General features: G+C 40.1%; 1 protein-coding gene across 1 annotated transcript in view; it reads right to left on the bottom strand.

Annotated features, from left to right (window-relative positions):
* The window catches only part of ESYT1 (extended synaptotagmin 1), an 869,597-nt gene that overhangs the window by 398,029 nt on the left and 449,726 nt on the right, over window positions 1–21,842 (bottom strand). Inside the window, exons 12-13 of the mRNA XM_044083745.1 lie at window positions 12,888–12,977; window positions 12,315–12,410 (exon numbers count right to left, since the gene is read on the bottom strand). Coding sequence (XP_043939680.1) covers window positions 12,315–12,410; window positions 12,888–12,977 — 186 coding nt within the window. The remainder of the gene's footprint in view (window positions 1–12,314; window positions 12,411–12,887; window positions 12,978–21,842) is intronic.

Below are 21,842 nucleotides of genomic sequence, written 5' to 3' on the forward strand. Positions count from 1 at the left end.
ATTGTGATTGGCCCTTTGGGGGGTGAAAGGGTGGTAAAGTTTGCACTGAACCTATCAGCCAATATATTGGCAATGTCAGCTGGCTTGGAATGTGTGTTGCCATTATGCTGTAGCTCAGAGCAGACCTGAGTGTTGCCCTGAAGATTCTTGACATAACTATAGAATGCCTTGTGGTTGTCTTTAGTATTTGCTGCTATTTTGTTTTTATAGCTAACTTTAGAGGATTTGATGTATCTCAATTTTTTGCTAAGGCTAGCTAGGGATTTTTTCCAGTCTTGAGACTTTACCCTTTTCTATAACAGTCTCTTCCTTCTGTTGTAGAGTTTGTTTATGGTAGGGGACCAACAGATTGGCTTCCTTTTTTTGGAGGTAAGTATCTTGGTTCTGTCTGGGATGGCTCTATCCATGCACTTGTGAATGTGTTTGTACGGCACAATGGTGTGTGATTCAGCAGTTGGGCAGCTTTTTTCCAACTGCATGGGTGTTGTAAAGTTTGCCACCTCCATTTTTAGGAGCCCAAAGTTTGCTTTGGAGAAGTTTTTTTACAGTGATTTCCTTTACAGTGGGGGGGGGGGGTGTGTGTGTGGACATCCATGGTGATTAGATTGTGGTCAGATCTGACTAGGGAGGAGTTAATTTCAGGTGTAGCGCAGCAGTTGCTCATGTTAGTTATGACCAGATCGAGGATGTTGTTATCCCTAGTGGGGGTAAGAACAAGTTGGTCCAGGGCATTGGAATTTATGAATTCCAGGAATCGTTGAGCAAGTGAGTTAGTACTTGAGTAATTTTCCCAGTTTAAATAAGGGTAATTAAAGTCCCCCAGTATTAGGGAGTTGGGTTGCACTTTGGTATTTTTCAGGATGTTTAGGAATGTGGAGTAGGAGTCTTGGGACATGGTAGGGAACCTATAGCAGGCAACCACCTGCATTGCTGTCTTGCCCAGTGTTAGTTGTACCTGGAGTATCTCTGAAGTGTTGTGTTGAGATACTAGTCTGGAGGTGTGTATATCCTTTATTAATATGGAGACACCGCCGCCTTTAGTGCTTCGGTCCAGGTTTTGAGGCCTAAAGGTGTGGCATGAATTTTAGCCTAGTAGTGCAGGGGTGCTCTCTGGAGCCTTGAACCAGGTTTCAGTTACTGCACACACATCGATGTTCTCGATTTAAGGAGGGTTTTGAGTGAGTGTATTTTGAGATTCAAACTTTTAGCATTGAGTAGCATAGCTCTCAGATTCTGTTTAGTTGTAGCAGTTATGGTGGTACTTTTGAGATCAGGACATTGCCTAAAAAAGGCACTATAGGGGTGGCAAGCACCTTGGCCAGTATCCGGAATCCCAGGGGTGACAGATGCAGGGTATCTCTGGTGAAGCATTGAGGTCTGTCGATCATGTCATCCCAGGCAGACAGATACTAGATCCCCTTAGAATGACACCAGAAATTTAGCCAATTGTTGAAGTCAATCATTTATTTTCTGCTTGTACCGTGGTATCATTCTGGGTGATGGCTGGATACTACTTAGGGCTAGGGTCATACCTGCCTGAGCTGCATGGTCCGAGAGCTCCTCCATGTTTCTTTTTATGTAGTCCAGAGAAATATGTCTCGGGTCATTCACACCAACATGAACAATAACTGAGTCATATTTGTACCTGCTGTGGAGTGACCTGAGCGTGTGTGTTATGTGGCGGATCCTGGCGCCTGACAGGCAGCTAACTGTAACTTTCTCCTTGTTCAACCTGGTGAGTGGGACATCAGTGTGCCTTAGTATTGAATCATCTATAACTAATGTATTGAGTATACTGTGTTGCCTTAGGGGCTTTTTTTGGGTGGCACAATGTTCATGTGAACCATGTGTTGCACGGTTTGTACCATAATGTGGTGGTTGCTTGCTTGTCTGCCTTGGAGACCTCTGATGTTTGGGTAGATTTTTAATGAGAGCCTCCGCAAAGGTGGGTGTGTGTTTTGTGTTTCTATGTGAGGATTGTGGTGCTGTATGTTTTGGAGGACTGTGTGTTTCATGTGGTGTGGTGCAGGTGTTGACCTTCTCCCCTTGGCTGGCAAGTCCAGTCGTGGCATGAGAGTACTTTGCTTGCTTGGATATATAGGTGCATTTCTCACAAGTCTGAGTGTTGGGAGGTAGGAGGAGATGGTTGTCTGTGTACATGAGGCAGGCCTCATGACTGCCTTAGGATGCCCCGGTTCACCAGGTTACCAGGAGTGAGCACAGGGAACTGACCTTTAGACATACCTGGATGGGTGTTAACTTAATAGTACTGAAGTTGTTTAGTGCTGGTAGCAGTAAAAATGCTCCAGTAAATGCTACAAGAGGGTTTGAGCAAGTGTTAGACTTTGATACTCAAGTTGATATTCATATTCACACACACACATGTCTATATATCTATCTATATATGCATAAGTATATATATGTTTGCATACATTCCCTAAAATTGGCATGCAGAATCACTGATGCATTTATATCGATTTCTGTACATCAAAACTCACTTAAACTGAAAAAAAGCATCAAAAATCAAAAAATCATAACTACACCAAGTGTTCAATTTTTGCAATTGCCCAGCTACAAGAAAAAATAGCCCATATAACACCTTCAAGCATAATTTGTTTGAATACTGATACTGTTAGGGAAAGGGGTTTTGGTAAGGTAATGTGAAGTGTTGAGGTTAGGGACACATAGAGAGTTAGGGTTAGCAGTCATGAGTAAGAATGTACAGGAGGGCACACATATGTTTAAATTGCCCCGGTCCTCTTAAGGACTAAGTACAAGCATAAAATGTGCCCTAAACACCATTCTGTGACTATCTCAACGGCTACCTTATGAAGTAGGAAGCAAACTTGCAACTGGAGTAAACCAACTTCTTTTTTAATAGAGGGTTGAATTGGGAGTCCTTACAAATTCAACAGAACATCTGAACTTCACAGTAACTTGTGTCAGCTTGTTCTAAGGAAGGGTTTCACATTTTGTTTGAAAGTAGAAAAGCTTTCCTCTCACTTTGATGTCCTAAGGTAACTAGATTCAGGCTGCTGCCAGGACAGAGAGCTAAGGTGATATGTTTCACCATATGGGTAGGTGGATCAGTAGCTAACAGAGTGATCTGGAATTTGACAGCAGTTTACCTCAAAGACAGGATGTTTTTTTTATGAAAAATCTGTGGTTGCAGTTGATTTTTAGTGACAGCACAAAGCTTCTTCTACCATAAAACAGAATTTGCCATGCTGCTGAAGAGATTCAGTAATGTCCTGAATATCACAGCAGAAGAGGAGCTGACTTCTACAAAAGGCATAGAAGAATCATCTGTCAGAATGCCTTATGTACAGAGGTAAATTCAAGCAAACCATGCAGTTCATGCAAATCTGTCCCGACAAAGGTCAAGATATAGTCTTATGCACAACTAACTGCAACTGGTCACATCAAAATTAATCTGGAAGACAATGAAAAGAAAACTCTCTAGCATCTTAGTCTGGTAAGAGATGCTGTCCAGTGTTTAAGCCACCATAAGAGATGGATAATGGAGGGACATGACAACTACAGATCTTATTCCTAAATTCAGCAAGGAAATTGAATGTGTACTCAGTGTAAGAGACTCCAAATGCTGTGTGTTATACATCTGTGCTGGACAGCATAAAAGATAAAGAAATCTGCCTCTGGAATCTTTTTTAGTAAAAAAAGAAAATTTGCTTCTGTCTTACAAAGGTGATCTACTTTTTAAGAACTGACAGAGACAGGCTGTTTTCAGGTTCCACATAGAATATCAAACCAGAGAAGTCCTAAATAAATGTTGACCCATTCTTCCACACGTCCCTGTCTAGGGCAAACATTCAGCCTCTTCTTAAAAGAGCAGGAATGCTCAGGTCAATCCAAAATGTTTCTTGTCATCTAGAAGGACTCCACAAATGGCATCCTGGAGGACCAAATGAAATGAGGAAACGGAGCAAAGTACTGCGACATAACTGACATAATATATGCAGAAATGAGTACCACCACAGGAATGGTATACACACACACACACACACACACACACACACACACACACACACACACACACACACACACACACACACACTGAAAATGCAGAAGAGTGAACATAAAATATTGCTCTTCTCCTTTAAACGTGCAACCCCGATGTGGAGGCAAGCCCACCACAACCCTGAAAGTACAGTTTTGTACCTACCATAAATGTAGATTTTCGAGTGCTAATACAGCTGCAGTCATAACAGATGGGTTCTCCTGCCATCAGGTGGGTCCTCGGTCAGCCGAATTCCAAAGTCTAGGTCCGGCGTAGGTTGTCGTCGCTTCTTCCCTAACGTCAGTGCGACAGGGGTATAAAGGAACCAGCCGACGCCATTTTCTTCAGTTTTTCTAGCCCCAGATGTCAGGTGCCCCCAGAAGGAAGGCAATACATAAATTTATGTAATAAAGCAATGCAATATAATCAAAATACAGTAGTTGCAAGCAAATACACCATAAATGAATACCCCAATCAGGTTGTATGAGGAGGTGTTAGCCAATAGGCCTGTCCCAAGAGAGGAAGGAGGGAGGGAAACCTGGACTGCAGCTGTATTAGCACTCGAACATCTACATTTATGGTAGGTACAAAACTGTACTATGTTCATCGTGCATACAGCTGCAATCATAACAGATGGGTAGAATCCCAAAGCTAAGAAAGGGGTGGTAGGCACTAGGTGGAACTAGGAGGAGCCAGGATGCCCTGCAAGACTGCAATGGCGAAGCCTGCTCTAGTTTTGGAGTATAATGGTAGGTGGTAGTGCTTGGAGAAGGTATGCACAGAACTCCAAGTGGCTGCTTCCAAAATATCTTTGGTAGGAACTCCTTTGAGGAAAGCTGCAGAGGTAGCTGTGACCCTTGTGGAGTGAGATTTGATGCCTGCAGGTACAGTTTTACCATGAAAAGAGTAACAAAAGCGTATGCAGTGGGCTATCCATTTTGAGATTGTCTGTTTGGAAATTGGCTTCCCTTGAGCTCCTATAGCATAGGACACAAAGAGCTGTTCTGTTTTTCTGAAAGGCTTTGTTCTGTCCAAATAATAACGCAGCTGCCTGTGGATGTCCAAGGAATGTAGTAGTCTCTCCCCTTTGTTTTGAGGATTAGGGTAAAAGGTAGGTAAGTGGATAGCCTGATTCAAAGCTACCCTGGATACCACCTTTGGCATAAAGGACGGGTTGGTTCGTAAGGAGACTCTGTCCTGATGGAAGATGATAAAAGGCTGCACAGCCATGAGGGCTTGTAGTTCCAATACCCTGCGAGCTGAGGTGATAGCCAGAAGGAAAGCTGTTTTCCAGGACAAATATTGCAAGTCTGTTGAGGCAGCTGGCTCAAAAGGAGGCAAGGTCAGCTTTTCTAGAATGAAATTGATGTCCCAAGCAGGTATTGGTTGTTTCCTTGGGGGTTTTATATTCTTAGCCCCTCTGAGGAACTGTCTTAAGAGGAGGTGAGAGAATAAAAGTGGATCAGTGTTGTATTCTGCAGAAATGGCTGAGGCATGGATTTTGATGGAGGAAAATGAAAGTCCACTGCTTAGCAGCTCAGCTAAATACTGTAATATTTGAGGTAAATTCAGTTTTCCAGGATTCTGGCCCTTTTTCTCATTCCAGGCACAAAACCGTTTCCATTTTGCGGAGCAAGCTTTTCTAGTAGACAGCCTTCTGGCCTCCAAAATGACATCCTGCTCCTCCTTGGAGAGTAGGGTCTGTTGTGATGTTAAGGAATCTTCCATGCGGCCAGATTGAGTGTTTTCAGCTGACTGTGAAGAGTTTTGAAGATGTGCTGAGTCAGAAGAAGAGGCATTAGAGGTAGGGTCCATGGTGGGGAATGCGTCAGGCTCCTCAGGAGTGGGTACCAGTGCTGTCTTGGCCAGTCTGGAGCAACGAGAATCATCTTTGGTCTGTCTGCTCTGGTTTTTAATAGAACTTTGGGCAGCAGAGGAAGAGGCGGGAAGGCAAAAACTGTCATTGTTGTCCAACTGAAAGAGAGAGCGTCCACTCTCCAGGCCTGTGGATGAAAAGTCCTTGAGCAGAATTTTGTCAATTGGTGATTTTTGTGGGAGGCAAAGAGATCTATGTCTGGCCTTCCCCATGCTTGTATTATCTCTGTAAAAACTTGAGGATGCAACTTCCATTCGTTTGGATCTGTCATTTCTGTTCAGGTTGTCTGCCCGCATGTTTTCCTTGCCTGGCAAGTACTGTGCTTGAAGTTCGATTTGTAATTCCAGAGCCATGTTCCAAAGTGACATGGCCAGCCTGCATAGGGGGTATGAATGGGTTCCTCCCTGTTTGTTTATGTACCACATTACTGTGGTGTTGTCTGTCCTTATCAATAGTTGACCTGGATGCAGAAGGTCTTTGAAAGCTATAATAGCATTTATTACTGCTAGCATTTCCTTTTGATTGATGTGAAGGCGCTTTTCTTTTTGGGACCATTTGCCCTGAATGCACCGATCTGTCATGTGCGCCCCCCAGGCGTAGTCCGAGGCGTCTGTTGTGATGACTTGATTTGCTTGAGTCTTGCAGAATGGGAGACCTGTGTTTGTTTGGCATGCTTGAGCCCACCTCAGAAATTCCTTTTGAAGACATGGAATTAGTGGTATTATTGCTTCCAAACTGTGGCTGTGTTGAGACCATAGGTTTTTCAGGTACCATTGAAGTTTCCTCATATGCAGCTTTGCACATGGGATTAGTAGGATGCAAGATGCCATGAATCCCAGAGCCTGCAGGATTTTCCTTGCAGTCAGCCTGGTGAAATTTGCTAGTTTTCTGAAGTATTGAGTTAGTTGCCCCTGTTTCTCAGGCCATCTGGGTGTTTGTGTCCAAGTTGGCACCCAGGAAAATTATTTTCTGAGAGGGTATTAGCCTTGATTTCTTTTTGTTGACTGTGTATCCCAGAGAATTCAACAACATTATTACAAAAGCCAGATGTTTCAGAAGTATGTGCTTGCTGTCTGCTTGGATCAGGCAGTCGTCCAAATATGGGTATATTTGTATCCCTTGAAGTCTGCAGTAGGCAATTACTGATGCCAGGCATTTCGTGAATACTCTGGGCGCAGTAGATAAGCCAAAGGGCAATGCAGAGAATTGATAATGGGTTGAACCTGCAAGAAATCTAAGGTATCTTCTTCAATTTTGTCTGATTGGGACATGCAGGTATGCCTCCTTGAGGTCCAATGTTACCAGCCAAGACTCCTTGCCCAGCATGGGAAGAAGCTGCTGTAATGTGAGTATCTTGAATTTTGGTACGAGTATAAATGTGTTTAGGATGGATAGGTCCAAAATAGGTCTCCAATCTTTTCCCTTCCTTGGTACCAGGAATAGTCTGGAATAAAAACTGTGACCTTGTTCTTGAGTAGGTACCTCTTGAATAGCTTTCATGTCCATGAGATCTGAAATTTGTCTTTGTGCCTCTGCCCTTTGATTGTGTGGCAGGTTTGGCATGCCTCTCATTTTTGGAAGGGTGTAAAAATGGAATCTGTAGCCTCTGTTTATAATGTCCAGGATCCATTTGTCTTTTGTGACAATATGCCAATTTTTCGAAAATAATGCCAGTTTTCCGCCTAAGGGTGCTGCCATTTGAGCCTTGCTTGGCATGCAAAGGGGAAAGTCATTGGGCTTGCTTTCTGAATGGCTGCAAACTATCCTCACCACCTCTTTGTGTAGGAGCTTGCCATTGTCTGCCTCTAAACGATCCTTGAGATTGCCCTCTGCCCCTCGGGCGCCTGTATCTACCTCTTTGGGGTCTGTCCGTGGTTGGAAAGGACCGATTTTTGGAAGGCCAATTTCTACTGAAACGTGGAGGCTGTACCTGTAGAAAATCTTTCACTGTTTGCATTGATTTAGCCTTTTCTTCCATTTTTTTAATACCTCCTCAGCTTTAACACCAAATAATACATCCTTTTGTAGAGGGGCATCTAGTAATTTAGCTTTGACATGATCTGGTAAGGTTTGCTCCTTGAGCCAGGCATGTCTACGTATGACTGATCCTGTAACAGCAGCTCTACATGAGGCCTCTAGTGCATCAAAACCACATTGCAAGGTATGTTTACCCACTTGTTCTGCACTATGCATGAAATCCTGCAACTCCTTCAAGTCTGGTTGTTCAGGTTGTGACATTTTGCTTCTCAACTGTGATAACAGAAACTGTTGGTACTTTAACATATGGAACTGGCAGTTTAATGCCCTCATGGTTAAGGTGGCCGAGGTGTATACCTTTTTTCCCCACCTTTCTAAAGATCTGGAATCTCTCTCGGAAGGTAATGGATTTTTTAGCAGTGGAGACCTTAATACCCTTGGGGCCCTGTGAGATAGTTTCTGGTCAGCCGCATGGCTTTTGTATAGAAATTGGTGTGAGTCAGGAACCCGGTAGTACCTGTCAGGCTTGACTGGGGCTGGAGGTAAAGAATCCGGGTTAAGGCAGGCCTCCGAATACACATCATCTAGTATGTCTAAGACAGGAGGTATAGCCAGAGGCCTGTGCTGAGGTAGCAAGAGAAAATCCCTAAGCCTTTTCTTGGAATCTGAATACTCTTGGCCTTCCCAGTGGAAGTGTTCCTTTAAGGTATGCAAGGTTTCCACAAATGAGTAATCCTCTGGGGGGGAGACAGAGGGAATGGACTCCTCTGCATCAGAATCTTCAAAAGGGGAGTAAGAATGTTCCTGTTCATCCGAGTGCTCTGAAATAATGGAGGCCTGGTCAGAGGAGGGGGATTCTTCCTCCACTCTGGGCCTTTTGTCCGGGGGGGGGTTGAGAACCCCTGATAAGAGCAATTAAATCCTCAGCCATTTTAAGCATCTGCTTTTTAAGCATGGGGCCTGGAGAAGGGCCCTGTGTAGCTGGTCTCTTAGAATGCATGGCTGCTTTAGACTTAGTGAAAGCCTTGATGGAAAAAGAAGAGGAAGGTCTGAAGACACCTTGAGAGGAAGCAGACCTGTCTACATTTTGAGTTTCACCCCCAAGAGTGGCTTCGGTATCTGTAGTCGGGGTGTGGGCCGAGGAGCCTGCGACCTCGGGCACAGAAGACACCGCCAATGAAGTGTCATCGGTAGGCAGGGGCTGCGTAGGCACCTCACTGAGAACCGGACCACCTGTAGTCGGCTTTGGCGTGGTGTCAGTAGAGGCCGCGGACCTCGTGTGTCGGTCCTTATCTTTGCATTTTTTAGATAAAACTGGAGTCGAAGTATCCGACGACATAATATAGTTAAATTTTTTGCCAAAATAGTGCTGGGCGAACTCCGCCCGACACTTAATGGTGCGTTTGTTGAATGTAGCACAAAAACGACAGACCAAGACGTCGTGGTCTGGGCCTAAGCAAGGAATGCAGAGGGAATGAAAATCCTTATGCGGTATTTGCTTCCCACATGAAATACAATTATTAACTTTGTCTGACATCGGTCTGAGGCAAGAAAAGTTTCCCCAACGGGGTACTTAGCTTTCAAGAAGACTTCGGTTGCAAAATTTTCGTAATTTCAGGAGCTGGCCGACCGGCACTTGCGAACTGTTTCTGCTTCAGGCACCACGCGGCAAGAAAGACTGAAGAAAATAGCGTCGGCTGGTTCCTTTATACCCCTGTCGCACTGACGTCAGGGAAGAAGCTACGACAACCGACGCCGGACCTAGACTTTGGAATTTGGCCGACCGAGGACCCGCCTGATGGCAGGAGAACCCATCTGTTATGACTGCAGCTGTATGCACGATGAACATCTTATATACAGCATCTCCAAGATCACTGTAACTTGGAGAAAAAGGAATATTCTTAGAAATGGCCACCTTAGACTTATTATATACAAGTCAATTTTTCAGCCATTCAGTCTTCACATTTCAAAACTTACTGACTGGGTCCCAACATGTCAAATAGTCACCCTTTGGTTAACAGGGAAGCCTTTGCCAGACAAATATTGTATACCCACATAAGTATACTATCTCTACCCGATACACCTACAGACAGTCTCAAGTCAGCTGCCAGCAGGCCAGAAAAAGTTTTCAATTATCAGTTGTCAGTGCAGGTGCCACCAGTAACAAACTTCATTTGAAATTAATCACTTTTTCAAACTCAAACATGAAATCAAAACCAACAGTGGAAACCCTGGTGTACTGAAATAAACCCAAGTATAAGCCACAAAGGTCTGAGAACAAAACCACATGGTGGCAGTCCCTCTGGAAAAAGGTGTGAGGTGATGTTGGTTATCATTTCTACATGCAATTCAATCCCAAAATCAGAGGTCAGGCAGTAAGTTTCACACTGCATGTTTAATGGGTGAGGTGACTCACTGGCTGTAGCTGTAGCAGCTGACCTCATGGATATGGCAAGCAGTAAATCTTGAAAACAGTCAAACCTGGAAGTTTGTTTCCCCTTGCCTTTTTGTCTGTCTGTTTAATGGTAGGTGTTCTAATTCACTTAATAACCAAGTAAATAAATTTGTCCCTTAAAGCTATGACCTGGTACAAAAAGGCAAGAGTAAGTACACTAAATATACAAGGAATTTACAGCAGTCAATCCAACCAGCACAATTCTGTGACGCAGAAGGAAACCAGAGTATCAGGAGAAAATCCATGCAGGTAAAGAGGAATATTCAACATCTACACAGTATTCAGTGAAAGTTGGGCAGCACTGAACCCAGACCTTGGATCTGTGATGCAGAAACAGAACCACTGAACTGTTGTGCTGCTGTTCTTAGACTGGTAACCCTCCAAATATTTCTGCAGACTATCCTCTTTCCTGTGCCTATCTCGCAACTCAGTGTCACCACTTCTGCAAGGCAGTTAGTGCAGGTGAGGGCCTCGAGCTTTGCCTACTAACAGGAAGTGATGCTGTTAAACTACTGGTATTGATAGCAGTAAAGATATCATGCAAAGGTCCACAGCAAACAGGTAAAGCTGGTGATACTGCTGCTCTGCAACTTGGATAACACATGCATACTCAAGTAAGTCTGAATGGCTTAGGCCCAGACGACTACTACAGCAATGAATGATGGCACTTACCACTCATGACTGCCTTGAGGAGATCCAAGCTGTAATCTGTAGGAAAGAACTGAAGACAGTGGCAATGAGCATATCCCTCATCCCAAGCACAGGGAATGACAGCACATGTCATGACAAAGGGTGGCTCTGGTGTGACTTTTATATCACATCCTAATCACAGAGGAATTATGTCATTGAATGGATCCACATCTTATGTCTTCTCAAAATAATGCCTGATGATCATAAATGGTGAATCGATAGTGATATATTAGGTGTCAACCTTAGTTTTCACACAAGCTTTGAGAAGTTCTTCCCCTTCCCCTGAAATCTGCTCCTGTAATTTATGAAGGCCACACATAAAATGTATCTACATACTGCACAGTTCCAACCATAACCTATGCCATAATCATAATGGTACAAGTCTTTCCAAGCAAGAAAAGGTGGTTGCTGGTGACAAAAGGGGAAAAAATTCCCCACTTACTGAAGGAATAGCCAATAAAAGGACCATTATTTAAAAACAGGTGACAGCTATACCAACTGAGAAAAGCATCCCCAGCCCATAAAGGAATGGTTAACAGAATGGCTTTGAATGGTCACTTACATGCAGGTGTGTCACTGGAGCCAGACTAGAAGATTGGTCAAGAACATTCATTAATGTGCCTACTATTTATCCCAAAAGGATTTTACAAACTTCCCTTATATGCCAAGATAATCAGCATTGAAAACACTACCACCACCACCACCTACATAAGCCCGATATAGTTTAAACATTTATGAAAAGCAATACCAAAAGCACGCCAGCTTCTTTCACCTTAAGACAAGTTATTTCTTCCTCAGTACACCATATGGACATGAAAGACAGTTTGCTCTGCAAAGTTACTGTTCTCCAAGAAGTTTTTCTGTTAAATGCAATGCAGAGCTGTTTAAACTATACAGAATTGAAGCCCATCTCAGATGATCTTAACCTATTTATGATACATTTATACCTGCCACTTTTAAACTTATTTAAAAAATGTATCTGAAGTATGGGATACAATGTGCCAGTGTTCAAGACAAGACTCTTCAGATATACCAGAGCAGATTTTACTGTACTCTGTTCATATTATCACTTTACCCAAATTACTATTTTCTAACAAGCACTCATATAACTAAAGACTAATTCTCCTGGTGGCAGACATTTTTAATTCACAAATCTACAAAACTGCACATGGCAGCAGAGAACAGATGAAAGCTTTGGGGCCAGAGAAACAAAATTTTAAGTGACAGCCCAGCATCTAATAAGGCCTCCCTTGCATACAGCAAGGTTCTCATAGAATGTTTAATCCTCAAATACATACAGGAAGCTCCTGTGCTTTGTCAAGATAGACAGCCAATATGGCAGCCGACGGTTCTTCATTCTTCTGGGAAGCGATCGCCATGTTGGTTTGGAGAACCTATGGAAGTGAAAGAAGTTCTGTAATTTCAATAAGTACTTTGCTATGATATATTATAAATCACTAACTGGCCTCCATGAACCCCCCCCCCCCCCACAGTAAAAATTTACAGCACTACATTTTTACAGACAAGTGTAAGTTATAATCACTGATTTCCATCAAATGAACTGGTGTGTGTGTGTGTGTGTGTGTGTGTGTGTGTGTGTGTGTGTGTGTGTGTGTGTGTGTGTGTGTGTGTGTGTGTGTGTGTGTGTGTGTGTGTGTGCAACTGTCTACTAACATGCAGCAAGCAGTATAGACTGTCATCCATATAGAGAGTTCACAAAGTTTAGGACACAAGGTATAATAATGCCATCTGAGAGCCAGTGCTTTCTAACACATTTCAACTGCAGCATTAGACAACACGATACTACAACTGATCTAATCCAAGACATGCATTACATGGTCAAAGAACATGCAACACATCCCAACCATTACCTCATCCAGTTTTGATGCCTCCGTAATCAGAGAAAGCCACTCCATCCGCAGGTGAATTTTTCCCTTCTCTACATCATTCAATGTGAACCACTGAAAAACAGAAGGAATACAGTCAAAAACTTTGCGGAGTGGACAACAATTATTTGGCCATAGCAGCAACTAAAAAAAAATAAATCTATGCTCATTTAAAAAACAGGAAGATAACTGTATACTTTTAAGTGTGTAGCACATGGAATTGATACTCGTGTGTGTACAGATGCATTTCTTTCTTTCATTTTTTCCCAGCAAGTTTTACAAATACCAGACTCAGGCAGGAAGTAAGCCTTATTTTTCTTGTTTCTGTGTTTGTGGTCTGTCAGAAGGGGTAAGTTGTTACTGGAAACTGCCAATTAGCATTACTGAGTCTGTGGGGAACACTGAGCACCCTTATGTAATTTGGCTTCTTCTTAAAAGAAGGGACACCTTCACTCAGACTTGGAGCTGCTGCTGCTTTCTGCTTACTGACTGAATTTTTAAATCATCTATATACAGGTTCTGTTTCCTTCCTAGTTTTATATATTATATGAAAATGTATTTGTGAGGTTTGTTTGTGTTAAAATGTATCACCAGCATATCCTGCTGGAAGGAAAAGAAATGTACAAGCATTATTGTAACTGTTTAAATGTATACACTATAACAGCATATGCTGGGAGAAAAGAGATCAATCCATCTGACTTTGAAAAACTATTCTTGAAATTAAATTACTTTATGAGTGTGATGATATGGGCAAGTGCCAGCATAGCCAGCTGGAGTTTTGAAAAGAATGATATGACCTTTGAATATCAAACTGATTTATACAAGATGCTTGTGTTGCAGATGTATTAGAACTGTATGTCATTTGCATATCAAACTGATTTGTACATATAAAAATGATGATCGACCGGACTGGCCAACAATGTAACAACAGGATAATCCAAAATCAGTCACAGTCACCAAGATATGCACTGAACACAAGGGCACGTACGAAATACTTTGGTACAAAATTTATTGACATCTACAACGATACTGGTTGAGCGCTTTCATCTACTGATAGTAGATTTCATGAGAACCAACATTAACAGCCACTACTCACTTTTTATGTGGCTTTAAACCAATCACAAACTTAAAACATTTCCTACCCTATGTATACTAATTAACTATTTAAAGTGCTCAGTGCATTAATTCCAGAACGACTACCTATCTAATATAACTTTAATACCTTGTACTAACACCTTTAAATTTAAACCTGTTCAAATTATCATATTTAATAAACGATGCCTAAATTGTATTAATTTACTAATAAAACAGACTTTAAAAAATATATTTTCCTTAAAAAACATTTAAAAAAAATACATAAAAAGATATTGCCCACCCTAATGTACTTCATATTTATATTACCATAAGCATGATCCCCTTGTAATCATATAACAATTATACTATTAACTATTACTGTTTGATGTTCCTAATACTTTACACTCAACTATTATTCTCTAATACTGGCTTAATAGAGATAGTATCATTAAGTCCAGGATATTCAGACGCATTAAGTTTAATTTGCCATCTTGTCTCCCTCTCTCTCAATAATAATTTTATATTGCCTCCCTTAGGGTTAGGTTTAATACACTCCAATATCCCAAAATTAAAAGAATTACATACCCTATTTCCATTAAGATGTCTCCATAGGGCATGTTTTGTATCCTCCCTTTTTATCTTATAATAATGCTCATACATTCTATTCCTCAGACATCTAACTGTCATCCCCACATAGTAACAAGGACATTTTGTACACTTCGCTAGGTAAACCACGTGGAGTGTCCTACAGTTACCTTTTCTGAATTTTATTTTTGTATTGTGAACATCTTCCAATGTAATCGACGGTGCTGACATAATATATTTACACTGATTACAACTCCCACATCAAGTGGTACGTGTATCCTGCTGTACATATTTGGAATTGTTTTTCTTCCCTAGTCTCATCTTGAGATTGTTCCCATTCCTATATACAAATTTGGGTCCATCTCCCACTACCTTAAATACACTCTCCTCAGTTTTTAAGATATTCCAATTATTCTGTATTATCCCAGTATTCGGATATGTTATTGGAGATGGACAATATAGGTAAAATGTTTGAAGTTAGGGGATATCCGAAGGAGATGATTTTGGGCATTATGGAATATGTAAAGAAAGAATGGGGGAAAAAATACAAGCCCATATTAGGAGAAGCGAATGGGGTTATCAATGGACATAAAAGATCCTCGGAAACGAAAGAATATATCCGAGCATGTATTGTACAATATGCCCCTGAAGTAAATGGCATCAAAAAAATAATACAGAAGTAGGACACCCCACGTGGTTTACCTAGCGAAGTGAACGAAATGTCCTTGTTACTATGTGGGGATGACAGTTAGATGTCTGAGGAATAGAATGTATGAGCATTATTATAAGATAAAAAGGGAGGATACAAAACATGCCCTATGGAGACATCTTAATGCAAGTAGGGTATTAAGTGGGAAGAAAGCGCTTAACCTGAAGTTTTTTATTATTTTGTGGAATAAAATTGGATTCAACTGCTGTGGTGTCTACAGTTCCTTGGTTACATAGTTTCTGGTCCAGTTGGTGTTATTACAGTATACAATACCCCAAGCAGGCCTGCAAAAAGTGCACCAAATGTAAAAGTAGAAAACCAAACCGGGAGGGGGATAGAAAAAGAGATAACTATAACTAGTAGTATAAGATAAAGGGTTAACCCAAAGAAAACAAGTCCCAAGAATAAAACACTTACTAAGACGAGCTGAGCAATCTACGTCTGTCTTGCTGAAGCGGCAAACAAGATCTGAGCAGTTAGAGGGCAGCAGAGTATCATGGGAGGGGAGGAGCTTGAGCTAAGCCGTTTGTGTACACTGGCTCAAATCCGATATTGGATCCAAGACCCTAACGTGAGGAATGGTGACTAAGATAACATCAGATAGTTGAGTTTAAAATGGAATATCCTTTAATGAAACATACAAACAAGCAGTCCTAGTTGAGTAAAGTGAAAAGCATTAAAGACATTCATTATTTATATATAATCAGGTTATTTGGAGCAAGGGAGTGGTTACAGAGGGTAGTTCTGTTAAAAGCAATAAAGGTATTCACTCAATCCTTTAAACAAATCCCCCTTCTCCCTTAACACCATAGTGTAAACTGAGACTGTGCTACCTTAGAACTGAAACTAAAAAGCTAGAGAAAAATTCAAATATATAAGAACAGCTTATTAAGGCTAAGCTACTAATCCAAACTTTATTAATTAAGAAACTAATTCACTAACAAAATGACTAACTAACTAATGAAAAGATCTACCACTATACATCTATCAGAATAAATATTAATACTTATAAGCTGAAACACTTTTAACAAAGACTGCTTTCATATCAAATAAATACTTCAGCAGGTATCTGTGTAAAAACATATAATATTAATGAACATGTGCATAAATGTAGAAGTGAACACCTAAATAGGTTGAAAACCATAGTTATAATTGCTAAGGTGGAATATAGTGCAAAATGTTAAAAATAAAGCAATAAGGCCTTGAGGATCTGTTCAAGTGTGGCATCTAAGAAAGCACTTGGTTTGAATGAGTAAAAGTGCACTCAAGAATATCAGAAAACAACAGCAATGCCAGTTAATTTCATTCTAAAATATTTAGAGTGTTTGATATTTGTTTATAAAAATATTAGCATGGAATGTCAGCATTAATCAGTCCCATGCCAGACTTTTAATAGTCTTTTAAACAGTGGGGCAGTTTTCTGAGTTGTAGTATGCTTTTTAAGGAGCAATAATAATTAAGCCCTAGACACACAGGCTTTAAATTTCAAAGTACTGATCGTGTGGACCTTTTGGAACTGGAAGGAGACGTCCCTAATCTTTTAGGCAGCTGAAATTGAACTCTCTTAGAAAACCGGGGTTTAATTATTATTGGTCCATAAAAAGCATACTAGAACTCATCCAGGACTGGTTCAATGCCTTATGAATGCTGCTTGCAGGGACAAGCTTCTGCTCTCTCATAACCACCAAAAGAATAAAGTGGTTAGAGATAAAATGAAGTATTGAATCTATGAAGTCATTAACAGCTTTAGTACATAAAAGTAAACAGGGCTTGGTTGTACACCAAGCAATGGATTATAGCACAAAATTCACAGAGTGCAAAAAATCCACTTCCTTTGAATTAAGGTCACTGTGAAGGAATTCCCCTTTTCCTGAACTGCAGAAACCTTAGTGCTAATAAATATTAAGTAATGATATGCAGGGGCAAAGCCCTCAACATGGGGATGCATTGAAGTTCCATGTGCATAAATGCTGAGCTCTGACTCTACTTCTGATAAATTTTTAATTTACATTCAAGCAGAATCTGAACATCTAATGTTTGCAGGGGTCATGTGTGTCCAACAGTGCTTACTCAGTAGCTCCCCAAAACATATACATGAATAAAAAGGGGTGACGTATGAAAAAGTAGTGTGTGCATATATAATTAGGAGAAAATGAAGCAGAAAAGCAAAAGCAAAACACTACTGCTGGTATTTCTACTTGAAAGATAACAGTCAAGCATAACAGATTCTATAAGCAAGTTAAAAACATGATTCCAGGCTAAGCATCTCTGCTGCAAAACTAAAGTGGGGGATATGGAGACACCAGTTCAAAATCCCATTGGATGATCTATGCATGACTTTTAAAAAGTGAAAATGTAGGGTCAAAAGAGAAAGACCTGTATCATACATTACCAACAGCAGTCATCTTGCAAAAAGAGGATCTTGAAGACTAAGTTCTTCTACCAGGAGGCCCACAAAATAAATGTCTTAATTTATTCTGCACGTCACCTAACAAGGAGGAAACAAGATTCCTAACTTTTGGTTAAGGCATTTCCCCTCCTAGAAGACTACACATCAATGACCATATCTGATATCTACTCCAACTTCTACTGTTCAGGACTGGGAAAAGAAATCTTGCAGTCTGGATGGTCAGAAACTATTATGTAATATAAACATTTGCAGCTTAAAGGAAACACTATAGAACAGGACCAGAAGGTAAATCTCCGCAAGTTATCCTTCAACTATCCAAACCTCTAGAAATGTCTTGGGGTATCAAGATATAAGCTCCTCATTTTGTTAGGGGTACAGAAAATGACCACACATTTCCAGACAAAAAGCATCCACCAATAAGAGACTGTGACTTTAAGGAAAGCTAATAGAATCTGTTTGTTTTCAGCATGGGATAGGCCAACATCTACTTTATACCCCCAGAAGTACCAAAGAGAAGCAGAGGTATTTTCCTTATGGACAAGCAAGATTTTACAGTTCTTAGAGAGAAAGCCTTTTAATAATACCAAGTCCTTTCAAGACTCAAGGACACAGAAGAAAGTGGCAACCTCATTCTATAGTTGCCTATCACTGAGAAAGCACATAGCACTTGTTTTACTATTATCTAAACATGATGCTGAAGTCTCCAGGTGCCACAGGCTTATTCAGATGAAAACATGGAAGTGTACTCAATCAGATGCTCCCAGTAGACCAGACCGCTGCTTCACCGTCTATACCTTAAAGCCTACATGAGTATTATGGTAATATCTGATGACACCAGTACATCAGATTCTTCTTCTATAATATGATGCCCCTGTGAGTATGCAGGAAAACAAACACCAAGATTTGATGTATTGAGACCCAAAAGAAAGCCCAATCCATTGTGGTTCACTTGTCTGTAGCATTACTATAGGCAAAGATAACTTCAGCTGAAAGATAAAGAAGCCAAGCAGAAAGTTATAGTCATGAACATTTCAATAATGGTGGCATCTCTAAAGAAGGGGAGCGGTCTGACTCAAATGACTTCCAAGGAAACAAGTAGCCCAGGTCTGTCCAATAACACACTACCATGACAACTAGGCAGCTAGTTAGTAAGAATTAATATCAGGGAGAGCTAAGCTTATCATGTGTTTTGTATTACTAACCTTCTCAAAAGCAATATTAAGTCAATCGTTACCTTAGATAATCTTCTGATTTTAAACTCTAATTATTATGCTGTTGGGCATCGGACAGAAAGGTCTGAACTACATACAGAATAAATATTATAAATGTCATTCTAATCAACTTATTCTGTGGAAATTCTAGAAGACGCACAGACCAAACTGAAATGCAGATTGAACACAGTGAAGGGATATTTTTTCAGCCATGTCCTGCTGTCCTCGAAGTTCCACACACACAGAGACACCTAAATATTTACCATGTCCTCCAGTCACTTAAAAGGACTGACACATTCTAGCCATAGATTGCTCATAACTAACCTTTACAGCAGCCTGTTTTATCATGTTAACTCCATCCTAAAAGACTGACAGATTCTGTCAACTTGTTTAACAATATTTCTAAGATGATTCTTTTTTGTAATATATGTTTTGCTCCCTGCTCAAATCTTAGCATCAGCTATTCATATTGCCCACCCTCAATCTTCGGATTACCAAAGACAACATTTTCCCAGACCTAGTATAGCATCATACTGCTGTAAATGAGAGATGGTTTTTGATTTATGCCCTACCAATGATCTGGCCCCCATGCACAAAAGTGCAGTGATACAACCATAGTATCCCAATGATGTCTGCCATGGTGTTCCCAATCTTTTGCAATGACTGCTGTACTCCCACCTAGATTTCACTAACATAGGGAGTAGCAGAATAAATAAAGCTCAATTCCCTCTCCCAAGACAGGCGATCTGGCAAAATGCTGCGTAATCAAACCCAGGTCTCCACGGTACCAGTCAAGGCTTGACCAATGAGCTGGCATAAAAACTCAGTAACTCTTAAGTACACTTCACGAGTACAGTAAAAATCATGCACTCGGCTGCTCTTTTAGCTAAGCATACTTAAAAAGAAAATCAGCCTGGAGGTAAAGGAGCACCATGACATTTTTTTCTTGACAGGTAAATACTCTAATAATGGAATATCTGATACACTGCAATTTAAATACTGTTCCAAGTGATTTGGCTAAAACACTGCTCCAGGAATGCAAAACCTGAAGCACTACAGCAAGAGTTCTCAAAAAAGTCTAAAGATCTTATCTGTCCACATATTGTAGCTGTGCATTTTATAAGTTTTCTCTTGCATACTTGCAATTGTATGTTTCCACTGACTTTTTTAAATAATGACATACTGTTAAAGACAGATAATAAACTATGCTGAGGTTACCTGTTAGTTCTTACTGCATTCATTATGTGGATATTCTCAAAAGTAGCTAACCTCTTCCTGCAGACAAAATCAAGACACTATTTTAAGACACTAAATGACTTACAGTATTGTTTTCAGAATATGTAAAGCATTAAACGTTTGCGACTTTTGAGACTCAGGCTTAAAACCTGAGCTTTGGCCAGCTAAGATCTAGCTGTATTCAACTGGATGTATAAGAGAATTTAAGTACTTTTTATCTGCACTTTTTTCAAACAATACAGCATTTTAATTGATTTATTTGTGTTGCATTGAGTATTAACTGAACTGGAAGTTTTGACTCTGTTTTTTTCAGTTAGAGTTTGCTAGATTTTATTGCCTGTTAGAATTCCTGCATAGACAGTAACTGCAGTCAGGGGTAGTCTCAGTCATTGATATACTGTTACTGCCTATTTAAGTTGTACATTTTGGTATATTTTCTGCTTAAAACCTGAGCTTTGGCTGGCTAAGATCTAGCTGTATTCAACTGGACGTATAAGAGAATTTAAGTGCCTTTTATCTGCACTTTTTTAAAATAATACAGCATTTTAATTGATTTATTTGTATTGCATTGAATATTTACTGAACTGGAAGTTTTGACTCTGTTTTTCCAGTTAGTGTTTGATAGAAATTATTGCCCGTCAGAATTCCTGCATAGACAGTAATTGCAGTCGGGGATAGTCTCATTCATTGATATCCTGTTACTGCCTATTTAAGTGGAATATTTCCTGCTTAAAACCTGAGCTTTGGCTGGCTAAGATTTAGCTGTATTCAATTGGATGTATAAGAGAATTTAAGTACTTTTTGTCTGCACTTTTTTAAAATAATACAGCATTTTAATTGATTTATTTGTGTTGCATTGAATATTAACTGAACTGGAAGTTTTGACTCTTTTTTTCAGTTAGTGTTTGCTAGACTTTATTGCCTGTTAGAATTCCTGCATAGACAGTAATTGCAGTTGGGGGTAGTCTCATTCATTAATATCCTGTTACTGTCTTTTTAAGTGGTACATTTAGGAATATTTTCTGCTTAAAACCTGAGCTTTAGCCAGCTAAGATCTAGCTGTATTCAACTGGACATATAACAGAATTTAAGTACCTTTTATCTGCACTTTTTTCAAATAATACATCATTTTAATTGATTTATTTGTGTTGCATTGAATATTAACTGAACTGGAAGTTTTGACTCTGTTTTTTCAGTGAGTGATTGCTGTATTTTATGGCCTGTAATTGCAGTCGGGGTTAGTCTCATTCATTGATATTCTGTTAATGCCTATTTAAGTGGTAAATTTTGGAATATTTTCTGCTTAAAACCTGAGCTTTGGCTGGCTAAGATGTAGCTGTATTCAGCTGGACATATAAGAGAATTTAAGTACCTTTTATCTGCACTTTTTTCAAATAGTACATCATTTTAATTGATTTATTTGTATTGCATTGAATATTAACTGAACTGGATGTTTTGGCTCTCTTTTTTTCAGTTAATGTTTGCTAGATTTTATTGCCTGTTAGAATCCTGCATAGACAATAATTGCAGTCAGGGGTAGTCTCATTCATTGATATCCTGTTACTGCCTATTTAAGTGGTATATTTTGGAATATTCTCTGCTTAAAACCTGAGCTTTGGCCAGCTAAGATTTAGCTGTATTCAACTGGATGTATAAGAGAATTTAAGTACTTTTTGTCTGCACTTTTTAAAAAATAATACAGCATTTTAATTGAT

This window comes from Protopterus annectens, chromosome 9.part0, assembly GCF_019279795.1.
Source record: "Protopterus annectens isolate FY-2018-M chromosome 9.part0, PAN1.0, whole genome shotgun sequence".
NCBI lineage: Eukaryota > Metazoa > Chordata > Ceratodontiformes > Protopteridae > Protopterus > Protopterus annectens.